This window comes from Camelina sativa, chromosome 11, assembly GCF_000633955.1.
Source record: "Camelina sativa cultivar DH55 chromosome 11, Cs, whole genome shotgun sequence".
NCBI lineage: Eukaryota > Viridiplantae > Streptophyta > Magnoliopsida > Brassicales > Brassicaceae > Camelina > Camelina sativa.
The window spans coordinates 25,066,189-25,081,286 of NC_025695.1; the positions used below are offsets into that span (position 1 = coordinate 25,066,189).

At 38.6% G+C, this 15,098-nt stretch overlaps 2 protein-coding genes across 3 annotated transcripts; one reads left to right on the forward strand and one right to left on the reverse strand.

The window, feature by feature from the left end:
• LOC104728309 lies at positions 4,487–4,957 on the forward strand. The gene is made up of 2 exons (XM_010447307.1): positions 4,487–4,732; positions 4,820–4,957. The coding sequence occupies exons 1-2, from the start codon at positions 4,487–4,489 to the stop codon at positions 4,955–4,957; spliced, it is 384 nt and encodes a 127-aa protein (XP_010445609.1).
• On the reverse strand, positions 9,298–10,133 carry LOC104724201 (thionin-like). Of its 2 annotated transcripts, none has more exons than XM_019232449.1 (3): positions 9,864–10,133; positions 9,686–9,763; positions 9,298–9,582 (listed from the first exon to the last, which is right to left on the reverse strand). In XM_019232449.1, the coding sequence occupies exons 1-3, from the start codon at positions 10,087–10,089 to the stop codon at positions 9,503–9,505; spliced, it is 384 nt and encodes a 127-aa protein (XP_019087994.1). In that variant the 5' UTR covers positions 10,090–10,133; the 3' UTR covers positions 9,298–9,502. The 2 variants fall into 2 exon arrangements, with proteins under 2 accessions (XP_019087994.1, XP_019087995.1); XM_019232450.1 differs by having other exon boundaries at positions 9,552–9,589.

The window sequence follows — 15,098 nt, forward strand, 5'->3', positions numbered from 1 at the left end:
GAGTGATCAAGGTTGATTGTTTCTATCACGAGAGTGTTTTAACGAGATTTTAGAGATTCATTGTCTAGTGAATATTTGCTTGAGGTNGGAATCCACATTTAGGCCATTTAGGGTGTTACATTCTTGCATTTGCATAATTTGGATGAAAAAGGTGCTTAAGAGCCGAAAGAGGGGAGAAACAAGGTCAAATCCGAGCATGTACCCAAAGGAGCTATGGAGCAGGAAGAACAGTCCGAACGCCAACCCGATCGAAGATGATCCAAGAACAGAAAGAACAATTCGAGGACCTACCCAAAGAGCAACTCGAGCATATCCTCGTGCACCCCATCGAGCAGACCCTCGGGCAGGACTGGGAAGCTAGGGTTAATGTGTTTCCATATATAAACCCCCCTCTTCTTCCTCTAGCCCTAGCACGCCGCAGACCCTCAAACCAGAGAGCGAGAGCTTCTGAGAGAGATCTAGAGCGACTCAAACCCTTTTCCACTTTTGTTAGGATTTATTTTATATCTTTTTGTTATTTCTTGAGATTTCTACTTTGTACTCTATTTTCTCTACTCTATCTCTCAATACAATGCAAGTTTCGTTTATCCTTGTTTCTATGTCTTTTGCAATGATTTCCGAGTAGTGTAGTAAAGTTTCTAGGGATGGGATAGATGATTTTGTGTTCTTGATCGGTTAGGATGTCTTAATTTGATTGTTTATGTTTTATAAATTCCCTTCTATATTGGGGTTCTTAATGCTGTCAACAAACCGAGAGGGTGAGATTAGATCTAAGGTGTTTTACCGCCTAGAGGTGAAGATGAAATGCTTCAATTAACCAATGCTAGAGATTTACTCACTTAGCCTAAGAGATTAGATGAGTAAGGGATTTATTGACAATAATGAATCGGTTCTTATTGCCTGCTTGGTCATGTTTCTCCAACGAGAGTTGGGTAGGGAGTGATCAAGGTTGATTGTTTCTATCACGAGAGTGTTTTAACGAGATTTTAGAGATTCATTGTCTAGTGAATATTTGCTTGAGGTATGTAAGACATCTGTATTGGTCAGGAACACTTAGGAGTCGATTACCCCATCCTTAGAAGCTTTCGTATTTTAATTGCTTTCATTTTTATTCATCACTCGAACCCTTACCCGAACAGGCACACGATCACCTGCTTCGAGTAACCCTTCGAGCTGTTCATACGTTCCTTGTTTACTCGATGACCCTACCCGAACCTGTACTTANATCCGAGCATGTACCCAAAGGAGCTATGGAGCAGGAAGAACAGTCCGAACGCCAACCCGATCGAAGATGATCCAAGAACAGAAAGAACAATTCGAGGACCTACCCAAAGAGCAACTCGAGCATATCCTCGTGCACCCCATCGAGCAGACCCTCGGGCAGGACTGGGAAGCTAGGGTTAATGTGTTTCCATATATAAACCCCCCTCTTCTTCCTCTAGCCCTAGCACGCCGCAGACCCTCAAACCAGAGAGCGAGAGCTTCTGAGAGAGATCTAGAGCGACTCAAACCCTTTTCCACTTTTGTTAGGATTTATTTTATATCTTTTTGTTATTTCTTGAGATTTCTACTTTGTACTCTATTTTCTCTACTCTATCTCTCAATACAATGCAAGTTTCGTTTATCCTTGTTTCTATGTCTTTTGCAATGATTTCCGAGTAGTGTAGTAAAGTTTCTAGGGATGGGATAGATGATTTTGTGTTCTTGATCGGTTAGGATGTCTTAATTTGATTGTTTATGTTTTATAAATTCCCTTCTATATTGGGGTTCTTAATGCTGTCAACAAACCGAGAGGGTGAGATTAGATCTAAGGTGTTTTACCGCCTAGAGGTGAAGATGAAATGCTTCAATTAACCAATGCTAGAGATTTACTCACTTAGCCTAAGAGATTAGATGAGTAAGGGATTTATTGACAATAATGAATCGGTTCTTATTGCCTGCTTGGTCATGTTTCTCCAACGAGAGTTGGGTAGGGAGTGATCAAGGTTGATTGTTTCTATCACGAGAGTGTTTTAACGAGATTTTAGAGATTCATTGTCTAGTGAATATTTGCTTGAGGTATGTAAGACATCTGTATTGGTCAGGAACACTTAGGAGTCGATTACCCCATCCTTAGAAGCTTTCGTATTTTAATTGCTTTCATTTTTATTCATCACTCGAACCCTTACCCGAACAGGCACACGATCACCTGCTTCGAGTAACCCTTCGAGCTGTTCATACGTTCCTTGTTTACTCGATGACCCTACCCGAACCTGTACTTAGAATGCTTGCATCGAGTGCTTAGGTCGTGTGGTTCCTTGTTTATATTCTTTTCTTTTATTATTTTAGGATTGTTAGACAAAACCATTTATTGCTTGGCTTGACTTGCCTGCTTCTAATTGCATCCTATCTGCTAGCATAACAACCATTTTGATTGATAACCCTTTGTACTACAACTGCATAGGGAATTGATACCCTGGGTGAAAAAACCTGTTATCAGAAACAATCAACCTTAATCACTCCCCTACCCAACTCTTGTTGGAGAAACATGACTAAGCAGGCAATACAAACCGATTCATTATTGTCAATAAACCCCTTACTCATCTAATCTTTTAGGTTAAGTGAGTAAATCTCTAGCATGGATTGATTTAAACATTTCATCTACACCTCTCGATGGTAAAACACCCTAGATCTAATCTCACCCTCTCGGTTTGTTGATAGGATTAAGAACACCAATCTAGAAGGGAATTTATAAAACATAAACAACCAAGCTAAGACATCCTAACCGATCAAGAACAGAAAATCGTCTATCCCATTCCTAGAAACCTTACTTCACTACTCAGATCTCATTGCAGAAAACATAAAAACATAGATAAACGAAAATTACATTGTATTAAAAATAGAAGTAGAGTAGAAGAGTATAGAATCAAAATGCAAAAAGAAACGAAATTAAATCCTAACAAAGTAGAGAAAGTGTTTGAGTCGTTCAGTTTCTCTCCCAGAAGCTCTCGCTCTCTGTTCTGAGGGTCTGCGGCGTGCTAGGGCGAGAGGAAGAAGAGGGGGGGGTTTATATATGGAAACCCATTAACCCTTGCTTANCTACAACTGCATAGGGAATTGATACCCTGGGTGAAAAAACCTGTTATCAGAAACAATCAACCTTAATCACTCCCCTACCCAACTCTTGTTGGAGAAACATGACTAAGCAGGCAATACAAACCGATTCATTATTGTCAATAAACCCCTTACTCATCTAATCTTTTAGGTTAAGTGAGTAAATCTCTAGCATGGATTGATTTAAACATTTCATCTACACCTCTCGATGGTAAAACACCCTAGATCTAATCTCACCCTCTCGGTTTGTTGATAGGATTAAGAACCCCAATCTAGAAGGGAATTTATAAAACATAAACAACCAAGCTAAGACATCCTAACCGATCAAGAACAGAAAATCGTCTATCCCATTCCTAGAAACCTTACTTCACTACTCAGATCTCATTGCAGAAAACATAAAAACATAGATAAACGAAAATTACATTGTATTAAAAATAGAAGTAGAGTAGAAGAGTATAGAATCAAAATGCAAAAAGAAACGAAATTAAATCCTAACAAAGTAGAGAAAGTGTTTGAGTCGTTCAGTTTCTCTCCCAGAAGCTCTCGCTCTCTGTTCTGAGGGTCTGCGGCGTGCTAGGGCGAGAGGAAGAAGAGGGGGGGGTTTATATATGGAAACCCATTAACCCTTGCTTACCAGTCCTGCCTGAGGGTCTGCTCGATGGGGTGCACGAGGATGAGCTCGGGTTGCTCTTCGGGTAGGTCCTCGGGTTGTTCTTTCTGTTCTTAGATCCTCTTCGATCAGGTTGGTGTTCGGACTGTTCTTCCTGCTCCATAGCTCCTTCGTGTACATGCTCGGATTTGACCTTGTTTCTCCCCATTTTCGGCTCTTAAACACTTGTTTTCATCCAAAATATGCAAATGCAAGAATGCAACACCCTAAATGGCCTAAATGTGGATTCCTACAGTAAATGACCTAAAAATGCTAAGGTTAGGGTAAAAACAATGCAAAACATGGACAAAAAGGGGTGCTTAAAACATGTAAATTAGAGAGTTATCAGACCCCCAAACTTAAATCTTGCTAGTCCTCTAGCAAGGAAGTAGGAGGATGAGGGTTAAAAATGGGACTCATAACCTTTTGAGCTAAGCGAAGGATTCAAGCTATGGTCCTTAAAGATAGTTTAACAGTGCTAAAATCAATCAACATACTTACAAATATTTTTCTATGCTTATCACCATGCATCAATCTAGTTCATCCTCCAACTAAAAGTAAAGACTTGCAATTCCAAGGAACATCTCTTTCACATTCATTAAAGTGTTTGGCGAATTCTTGTAAATAGAAGGTGAATCTAGCCCAAACGGGTTCAAGGGTAAAAAAGTCCAGGTATTTACAAATCATAAGAGCTTGAAGTACATTTTCACTCAGCCTTAGCTGAATTTGAGACAGAGGCGTTGGATGAAGTTAGTAGCAGACTATGATCTGGAGATAGCTTACCACCATGGTAGAGCTTACCTGGTTGCAGATGCTTTGAGTCAAAAGCGGGCGGCTTCGGTTCAGGAGCATGACATGGAGTCATTAGTGAGTGAGATTACTGCATTAAGGCTATATGCTATCTCACAGGAGCCTTTGGGCTTGGAGGCAGCTGATAGAGCTGACTTGTTGTCCATGGTTCGGTTAGATCAAGAAAGTGATGTGGGGCTGGTGAATGTCTCTAAGGCTGCAGGTTCATAGTATCAGGTCTCTGCTAATAGGACTATCCTAGTGCATGGTCGGGTTTGTGTGCCAAAGGATGAGAGTCTGAGGCAAAAGATACTAAGAGAGGCTCATTCAAGCAAATTCTCTATTCATCCAGGAACGACAAAGGTGTACCAGGACCTCAAGTGGTATTATCATTGGGTTGAGATGAAGAAGAATGTAGCCGACTAGGTTGCGAAGTGCGACACTTGCTGGCTAGTGAAGATTGAACATCAGGTTCCAGGTGGTTTATTGCAGAGTTTACCCATTCCAGAGTGGAAATGGGATATGATCACGATGGACTTCGTGGTAGGATTGTTAGTGTCGCAAATCTTTGATGCGATTAGGGTCAATGTGGACCGGTTGACTAAGTCTGCATACTTTCTGGCCATCAAGAAAACCGATAGAGCGGTTTTGGCTAGAAAATATATGAGAGAGATAGTCAGATTGCATGGTGTGCCTGCAAGTATCGTGTCTAACAGAGACTCTAAGTTCACTTCGGTGTTTTGGAGGGGATTTCAAGCAGAGATAAGTATGACGGTGCATATGAGTAGAGTCTATCATCCTCAGATGGATGGTCAGTCGGAGAGATGATCCAGACTTTTGAGGATTTACTGAAGATATGCATGCTGGATTGGGGTGGTCATCAGGCAGATCACTTGAGCTTGGTAGAGTTTGCTCACAACAGCAGTTACCAGGCGAGTAATGGGATGACCCCTTATGAGGTGTTGTATGGGGGAGAGGAGCATTTATGGTGCAGATTTTGTTCAAGAGACCTCCGAGAAGATTCGGGTTCTAAAGATGAACATGAGGGAGGTTCAGGATCGACAGAGGAGTTATGCTGATAGGAGGAGGAAGGATCTTGAGTTTCAGGTGGGTGATAGAGTGTACCTCGAGATGGCCATGTTGCAAGGTTCGAACAGGTCTTTGACTGATACTAAGTTGAGTCTGAGGTACATGGATCCGTTCAAAGTGGTTGAGCGGGTAGGACCAGCTGCATATAGGTTGGAGTTGCCAGATGTCATGCGTGCGTTCCATAAGGTGTTCCATGTGTCGATGCTGAGGAACTGTCTTCACAAGGATGATCAAATGTTGGCTAAGATTCCCGAGGATCTTCAGCCCATCATGACTTTAGAGGCGGGGCCAGTGAGGGTTCTCGATAGGAGAGTTAAGGAACTTCAGCGGAAGTGGATTCCTTTGATGAGAGTCTTTTGGGACTGTGATGATTTTGAGGAGCAGACCTTGGAGCCAAAGGCGAGGATGAAGGCAAAGTTCAAGAAGTGGTTCGAGAAGCAGGTCGCGGCTTGAACTTGTCAAGCCTGGTTCCAGTTGTTGTGGTAGATGTTGGTGCAGTGAAGTGCGTGGCTGGAGCGAAATGGAGTATTCCAGCGCATCTCTCTTGATACTTGGTCGCTTAGGGGTGGTTGGTTGTGCGACTAAGTACCAAGATGAGGTTGTGTTCGGGATACATGATTCTGTGAAGCGCAATGCTAAAAGTGGGAAGTTTCTAAAATAGAAAGCATTGAGGTAGATCCAGTCGGGAGATACTTGATGGCATCAGACTCGTTTGCTCAAGGCCATGTGGGCGCAACTCATGTGATACGGATAGCCCGATGGACTTTGTGGCCATAGGGTGGGGTATGTTAGCTTTGAATGTCTCTCCAAGAGCGTGCTCTAGGGTGATGACCCAAGAGCAGGATTTTGAGACTCCCTGGATACCGTAGTTGTGGGCCGTGACTCGTCAGTGAGTCGGTATCTCTCAAAGGTTGTTACCTGGGAGCGAGGGAAGAGGGTGTGAGTAACTTCCTCGATGTCTTAGCTTAAGGCGGATAGCCTGATAGAAAGCCAACAGGGTTTGTTGGTTGCGACCGAAGATGGGGGCAGCACTGAGTTGTGAGAAAATAACGTCTAGGGTGTGAGTATATTGACTAGAGGGAGACCTCGATGTTTCAGTTGAAGGTGTGCGGGCTATTGCGATAATTGCACGGGAAACATTGGTTGATGTTGTTCAGTCCATTCGAATGATGTGCGGGCCGTGGTGACGGTTGCAAGGAGGTCCTTGGCGGATGTAGTGTACTGCGGGATTTGAGGACGAATTCTTGTTGGCGGGTGAGAATTTTAACACCGTGAACCGGAACCCCGATTTAAGGTGTGCACCAATCGATGTAGGCACTAAGTGAAACACTCGTTTTGTTGCATTTTGGTTTTTGGAAATCCTATGATCGGGTATAAAAGGCGTAGGCTCGACATATGTGAGGGTGTTTTGGCCGTTCTTGTGTTCCAAAGGGTGTGATAGAAGGAGAGAAAGGTTCCATTGAGTTTTTGTGAGTTTTTGGTGTCGTTCTTGAGAGCTTTCCTCTATAGAAGTGAAGATCCCTGATTGAGGGGGTGTTAGGGGTTGCTGCGGAGTGGTTTTGGTGCTTCTAAGATCAGATTCGTCATTCTCAAGGTGAGTGCATGAACACGGCTTATCTGAGCATAGGATCTCTGAGTTTTCTATGTTTCCTCTGTGTTTTGGTGGATTGGTTCATTGTTGGATGTGATTTTCATGTTTTTCTATGCCTTGTTTTTGTTGTGGATGTGTTCATGGTTGAATTGTGGTGATGGAGGACAAATCTCGACGAAGACTGCATTAAGGAATATTGGCGCTAGGGCAGCTGCATCGATCGACGCAGTTGCAAGGATTCACGAGTAGTCGGTACACTGCATCGGTAGATGCAAGTAGTGCATCGGTAGATACAAGGGGTGCATCGGTCGACACAACTAGGGATTCGAAGGATTTCATCAGTCGTTGCTAGGAGTGCATCGGTCGACACAACGGAGTATCATCGATCGATGCACGGTGAGAGTCGGTCGATTCAAATCCACGTTGCATCGGTCGACACGAGCCGTGTGTCAGTCGACAGTGGATCACAACCGATGACTGTCATATGTGCTTTCTGGTTTGGTTGAATATGACTTATTTGTGATTGTTGTTTGTACTTAGAGTTCTTATTGCTTGTGTGTATAGCCCCGTTGATGGGAGGATTACCTCACTAAGTATTTCTTGTAATACTTACGCCTCTCTTTTGTATTGTGACGCAGGTAAAGACAAGGTGTTATCGTGAAATCAGAACAATGAAGAGGTTTGATTGATTATGGTCTAGCTGTTGTTAGGGTGCTAAAGTTGAGTCGTTAGAACATTGTAGAATGTTGATGATTGCTTCTTGACTTTGTTAAATTTTGGATTGTTAGAGTTTGGAGTAGCTTATTTATTATTGGAATTATTTATTGGATTCTTGATGTTGTTTATGTTATTTGCTGTTATTGATTGATGTTAGGTTGTTAGTTGGTATAAGACCACTAGAAATTTATAATATATAAAAAAAACGAGATGGGTTGTTTCAGGTGTAAGATGAAACACATTCCGAGTAGTTTGAGAGATGATGACACACACAGGTTATGCTTAGCTTTGACGTGGTGATGATGACAACTGCAGTGATGATAACACACACACAGGTTATGCTTAGATTTTAGTTAGAGTACGTAGTTGGGCTCTTAGTGGGATGATGGTTTGGGTCTCACATTCTGAGTAGTTTGAGAGATGTCCAAGAGCACCCCTAGCTAGAAGGACCATTTCCAGGACTTGGAAATTGCCTAACCACAATAAGAAACAAATCTGCTAAGAGACTAGATGGAAGATATCATTACAACCCTAAAAGGAGCAACAACCACCTTATTCAAAGTTCACATTAATTGGGGATCACTAGAAATCTTAAAGAAAAGTGACAATTCTAAAGAAAATAATCGGAAAAAATTGAACGTTCAAAGATCAACACGAAATTAAATGTAAATTAATTGAATTAGTTAAGTTATTCGTGATTTATTGTTAAGCCTCATAAATAGTTCTACATATATTTGTAGCATTCTCAAAACAACTTAAGTACTATATGGAAAAGATTCAACTGGATTCAGTTCGGAAACATCATAAGAAAAATAAATCAGCTTGAACGATCACTACAAAATACATAATGAAGCATGAAAAAATAGTCCAGCTTCGACAAATCGAAACTAATTTAATATATTAATATACAAAAACTAAAATTAGATACACACAAATCACAAACATAGGTAAGTTATATGACCAACACCATAACCATCATTTGTAATTTCTTGATTGATCTGAGATTCTAGTAAATTTTCTATATACTATTCATCAGAGATATTTTTCTTTACACATAATTATGCATCTTTTTGATATATGTCTATATAATAGCCAAAAAAACCATATTAAAAATAATTATATTCGTTGAGTTATACATTTTTCTGGTTTTTTATTGATTTTGCCAAAATCATTTTGGTATCAATATTAAAATAAATAAGTAAGAAGCCAATAAAAAAAAAATAGAGATTATAGCGTAATCTCTTGTGAATGTTAATAAAATAATTTAGTCAAGTGTTAGATAGTATTTCGTATAATTTAGTTAAGCAGAAAGCAATTGAAAATGGTTGAGCGAAGAAGATCAAATATATAAAGACACAATATATATATATATATATATATATATTTATTTACACGATATGGAATAGAAGGCATATACAATCGAGGGATCGATAACCTTCTACTTTTTTGTCATATACATGACAATTATTGAAACATAAAAAAAAAAACACATTGTGAATGACGATCACACGCTTCACCTCAAGATATATGTGGTATATTCATCGATATGGTTGTTTAGGCAGTTTCAACTGCATTCATTGAGCCCTTGGTGCAGACTGTGGAACATGCCATGACACATTTTTCAACCGCTCCCCATTGACGATTTCACTTGAATCTAATCACTGAATATTTTTTAAATGGATTATCTATTCTCTTAGCGATTATTTTTAAAAAAAAAGTTGATAGCAATGATAATAAGTTTGAGGAGTTTATTTTACCGGAAATCTGGAGAGTCGTTAAAGCACCGCACACAGAGGATGTACACCCAACCTTGCAGTATTCATTGACAGCATCACCTTGAAACAAAAAAAAACAAAACAAAATAGAACAAAATGAAGTCTCTATCCCATCTTATAACAAATAACATTTAATAATGCATAATATTAATCAGTTTACCTGAGTTTTCGAGAATGTCGTTTGTATATCCGTAAGGACATGAACCGTTAACAATTTTGCAGCCACTGAGTGTAGCACATCTCTCCCTGGAAGCTCCCGCAAAGCGGCAAGTATTATAGATATTTCTAGCAGTGTTGGACGTACAGCAGCTCTTTGCGTCAACTTGGATTTGTGCCATGAAGAGACTTATTACTAGCACACTTAGAATCAAAGTTTTGCCTTCCATTTTCCGATTGATTAGTTGTTTGATCGCAAATGTATGTGGAGAGAGTTATAAGCTTGTATTGATAAAATGGTGAGGAATCAAGGCTCTCTTAAATACTGGTTGGTCTACAATTAGCAACCACAAACTTTGTTTGATACCTTTGTCACGCTGTACACGCTACGTGGACCAACCTTATATTAAAGGCTACTTCACCTCCATGCAATCTGATTCAGACTAAGGATAGTATTCTTCTTCCTTTTCTATTTAATTAAAACAAAAACAAAAGTTGTTAAAGTTTTGTGTGTTACTTAATATTTGAATTATTAGGATACTTAATATTCAATATTCCGTACTAGTTTTTCGTGGTTAAATATTGTATGTTCGTGCTAACCGTACAATAAATTATTTTGTACGTTCTTAATTTTGGATTATAACAACGAGAGTTGATATAATGATTTTTCTGTCTATAAAGTTTTATATGACTTCTCGTGTAAATATTTTTTAATTAAAAATAGCTTAGGATTGGAGGGAGGGAGGAAGATAAGAACGTAGTTTGTTACAACGTGTTTTTTTGTTTCTCCATTTAATTTTTTACCAACTCTCTTGTGGTTTAACGACGTAATGGCAAATTAAAATATGAGTTTTGAGTTTGTTAGAACGTGTTTTGTGTTTCTTTTTGGTTTAATTTTAACCAACTCTTTTGTTTTGAGTTCAAATTTGTATTATATTCTGTAGTGGAGTTGTCTTTTTAACCAAAAAAAAGAAGTAGTGGAATGGTCTAATCGTTTATTTTGAGTTTAAATTTGTTTGATCTTCGGTAGTGGAATTGTGTTTTTGAATTGAACAATTCTTCGGTTCACTTTTAGAAGTTAACACTTCACTTCTCCTTATTTTAATCAATAAAAATCTGGCATGTCATAATACATTTAATAACCTATTTATTCAATTTTTTATTAAAAAAAGAAACAAAATCTTTATATATTATTATAAAATTCATAACTCAAACCGGTTTTTTTTATAAACTCAAACCAATATATATTTCCATTTTAATTGTAAAATCTAAACCCTAACTATCTCATTTGTAAATCCAAACCGACATATAATTTCATTCTAAGTGTAAAATCTAAATCCTAACCATCTCATTCGTAAACTTTTCTAATTGTAAAATCTAAACCCTAACCATCTCATTTGTAAACCCAAACTGATATATAATTTATTTTAATTGTAAAATCTAAACCTTAACCACTTCATTTGTAAACCCAAACCGACGTATAATTTTGTTTTAATTATAAAATCTAAACCCTAACCACTTTATTTGCAAACCCAAACCGACATATAATTTTGTTTTAATTGTAAAATCTAAACTCTAATCACCTCATTTGTAAACCCAAACCGACACATAATTTAGTTCTAATTGTAAAATCTAAACCAAACCAATATTTAACTTTCCTTAATTAAAAGTATACATAATTTGTGTTACTTTAATTTGTTTTGCTTTTTAATTTAGTTTGATTTATTTTAAAAATGAAATAATGTATAGATAATTCTAATTGGTTAAAAAGGAATAAGTTAACAAAAGTAGTGAATACGAAGTGTTGTTTATTTATTTTTCAATAGCACATCAAATTAGAGGGTTATTCTTTAAATCTGAAGAAGCATTGTTTCCAACAGCGAGATAAATAAAAAACGATCGAGTTCATGGAATACAAGATAAATAAGCAGCCTTATCAAGCAGAAAACATGTAATATGTTTTGGAGCAAACCAATCTCCTCTATAATAACAGATTAGAGAAAATTTGTAACTCATCAGGAAATTGTATCACTAAACCTAACTCTGCACTCATCAGTTTTTTTGTTATATATACATACATCAAAAATAGGATATCAGGTTTTCGTTTAAAGATATTGATTGGTTTGTTCATGCGATCGGAAATTAATTATATGGGTTTCATCAGTATTATAACTTGAGTGGTGTGCCAAAATTTTGAAACAAATTTCGTATGATTACAAATAACATCAGATGAGATCATTAAGAAAACGTTTGCAATTGATTGTAATGTGGTGTACGGCGAGTTAAATTGTAGTATTATATATTCTTCATCAATTCTCAACGAATGCATTCTAAACCTAGCCATCTCCTGTTTCTACACAAACCTAAGATAGAATGAGAAAACTATGTATTCTTCAAGAGTTCTTTTGGTCGAAACAATGTCTTGAAGATTTATTGATATCAAACGACGACCAAATTGTAAAAGAAAGGGAGGATTAGAAAGGTCATTTACTTTGTTTTGGGTCTTGATGAGTCTCGTTTTGGTAGTGTTATGGGTCCGAAACAACAACTAGCTTAGGCCCCAGTAAAAATATGAGACTTAGCACAAGAAGAAAACTGTTCAGAAATCTGAGTAGGGGTTTTCTCGGTTTTGACAGATAAATCTGATTCTTGGCAAACAACAACCAACATGGGGAAAGGTTTACCTCTTCTGGTATCTTGTATCATCACTTGAGATTGTTGAGTTAAGCTTGATAGCCAAACAAACCTAAAAAGGGATTAGAATTAGGATATGTTAAATTTGAGATCTTAACATATCCTTAGGAGAGAGTTCAGGAAATTATCCTTTTAAAGGAAAAGGAAAAATAGGATTCTAAAAGCTTATAAATAGAAGCCGCGTGTTTTGGTTTTTCAATAGAGAGAGAGATTTGTAAGCTTGAGAGAGATAAGAGAATTCTTTAATAGAGAGAGAGAGCTTAGTGTTTTGAGCAAGTTTCACTAAGTTTGATACTCGTACTTCTTTGGTCTCACTTTCTCCTCATTGAGGTAAACCACTTCGTGCATCATCAACTCCTCAGCTTCTTGTGTTGAATCACAGTCATTCTCATGAATTTCTTGCAGTTTTAGCAACCTCTCAGGGCGATCATACGCCATGTGCCCCAACTTATCACATTTAAAGCAAACAATTCTTGATTTATCTTGAGGTCCACGTTAATTCTGTCTCCCACGCCCTCGTCCTCTTCCTCTACCAGAAGTGCGACCACCTCGTCCACTGTTATTGCTTGTAGACTCATGATATGATTGAGAATCATTATTCGCATACATGAGTTTCCCTTGATCCTCTAAGTGATTCTCTTCTTCATTACCTCGATAACGGGACGAGTAATCACATGACTGGCAATAGGGCGTTCTTTAACAATCTGGATGAAACAATAACAGGGAAGGTCCGGTTTGGTGATGACTCAAGAGTTGACATTATGGGAAAAGGCTCTATATTATTCGTCACCAAGAATGGTGATGACAAGGTCTTGGCCGACATTTATTATATACCAAAGCTGAAAAGTAATATCATTAATCTTGGACATGCAACTAAGTCTGGATGTGAAGTCCGAATGCGAGACAAGTTTTTAACTCTCTATGATAACAAAGGGAAATTACTTGTTAGTGCCACAAGATCGCGAAACCGGCTCTACAAGGTTCTCATGGAGGTTGAGAATATGAAGTGTCTTCAGACCTCTGTTTCAACTGATGTTGAACGATGGCACGAGAGACTAGAACACATTAATCGAGAGAAAATGAAGATGATGGTCAAAGAAGAAGTGGTTATAGGTATACCGAGGATAGAAGTTGCAAAGGAGACTTGTGAATCTTGTTTGCGTGCGAAACAAACGAAGACATGTTTTCCCCAAGCTACATCATTCCGAGCATCAAAACCCTTGGAACTTGTACATGGCGATCTTCGTGGTCCTCTCACACCCTCTACAGCCTCACAGAAGAAGTATATCTTTGTCTCGGTACACGATCATTCACGGTACATGTGGTCACTTCTTCTAAGAGAGAAAAGTGAGGCTTTCGAAAGATTCAAGGTATTCAAAGCAACGGTTGAACAAGAGACGGGGCTGCTAATCAAAACATTCCGAACAGACAGAGGAGGAGAATTCACTTCACTTGAGTTCAAATATTTTTGTGAAAAGAACGGAATTCAGAGACACAACTCCATACTCGCCTCAACAAAATGGAGTTGTTGAAAGGAGAAATAGAACACTAATGGAGATGACTAGGAGCATTCTTAAGCACATGAGTGTTCCAAATTTCCTATGGGGAGAAGCAGTGAGGCATGCAACATATTTAATAAATAGATTCGCAACTAGAGCTTTGAACAAACAAACACCCTATGAGAAGCTAAAGGGAAAGAAACCGAATATCAATCATCTTAGGGTGTTCGGGTGTATTGGTTACACAAGAGTAGAGACACCACATCTCAAGAAATTGGATGATAGATCAAAGACGTTAGTGTACCTCGGGACAGAGCCAGGATCAAAGGCATATCGACTTCTTGATCCAACAACAAGAAGAGTAACAGTTAGTAGAGATGTGATTTTCGATGAGAATAGGAGTTGGAAGTGGAACAATATCGAAGGTGATACTAGTGAACCTGGTGGGTTCAAACTCATGTTCGGAGAAACAAGGAACAATGGTATTAGGGAACCACATATTGTTCAAACCTCAATAACAAGTGGTGAGAGAGGTAATGGAAACAACGAGGAGGAAGAGAAACAGATACCAGAAATTGTTGAGGTTTCCGATGATGATGAGACAGAGCAACAACCAGTAGCTCTTAGAAGATCAGCTAGAGAAAGTAATCTATCAAATTACTTAGAAGATTGTGTTCTTCTTGCAGATTTAGAGGGTGAACAACTTTTGTTGACATTAGCCGAAGAACCATGGAGCTATGAAGAGGCTATGGAGCTAACCGTTTGGAGGGATGCATGTGGAGAAGAGTTACTCTCAATCGAGAAGAATAAAACATGGTCGTTGGTCGATCTTCCACATGGTTCGAAACCAATAGATCTAAAGTGGGTTTTAAGGTTAAACGCAACTCTGATGGCAGTGTGAACAAATACAAAGCTAGGTTGGTCGCGAAAGGCTATGTTCAAAGACATGGGATAGATTATGATGAAGTGTTTGCCCCAATAGCTCTTATTGAAACCATATGTTTCATAATTGCTTTTGCAGCTTCTAAGGGATGGGAGATACATCA

Bases quoted from the DNA above. Each gene is read 5' to 3' on its own strand.
- LOC104728309 (XM_010447307.1), top strand. From the start codon at position 4,487: ATGAAGTTAGTAGCAGACTATGATCTGGAGATAGCTTACCACCATGGT. The intron at 4,733-4,819 runs GTGAATGTCTCT...TGTGTGCCAAAG, and splicing joins AAGAAAGTGATGTGGGGCTG to GATGAGAGTCTGAGGCAAAA.
- LOC104724201 (XM_019232449.1), bottom strand. From the start codon at position 10,089: ATGGAAGGCAAAACTTTGATTCTAAGTGTGCTAGTAATAAGTCTCTTC. The intron at 9,764-9,863 runs GTAAACTGATTA...TTTTGTTTCAAG, and splicing joins CGACATTCTCGAAAACTCAG to GTGATGCTGTCAATGAATAC. The intron at 9,583-9,685 runs GTAAAATAAACT...TTCAGTGATTAG, and splicing joins AACGACTCTCCAGATTTCCG to ATTCAAGTGAAATCGTCAAT.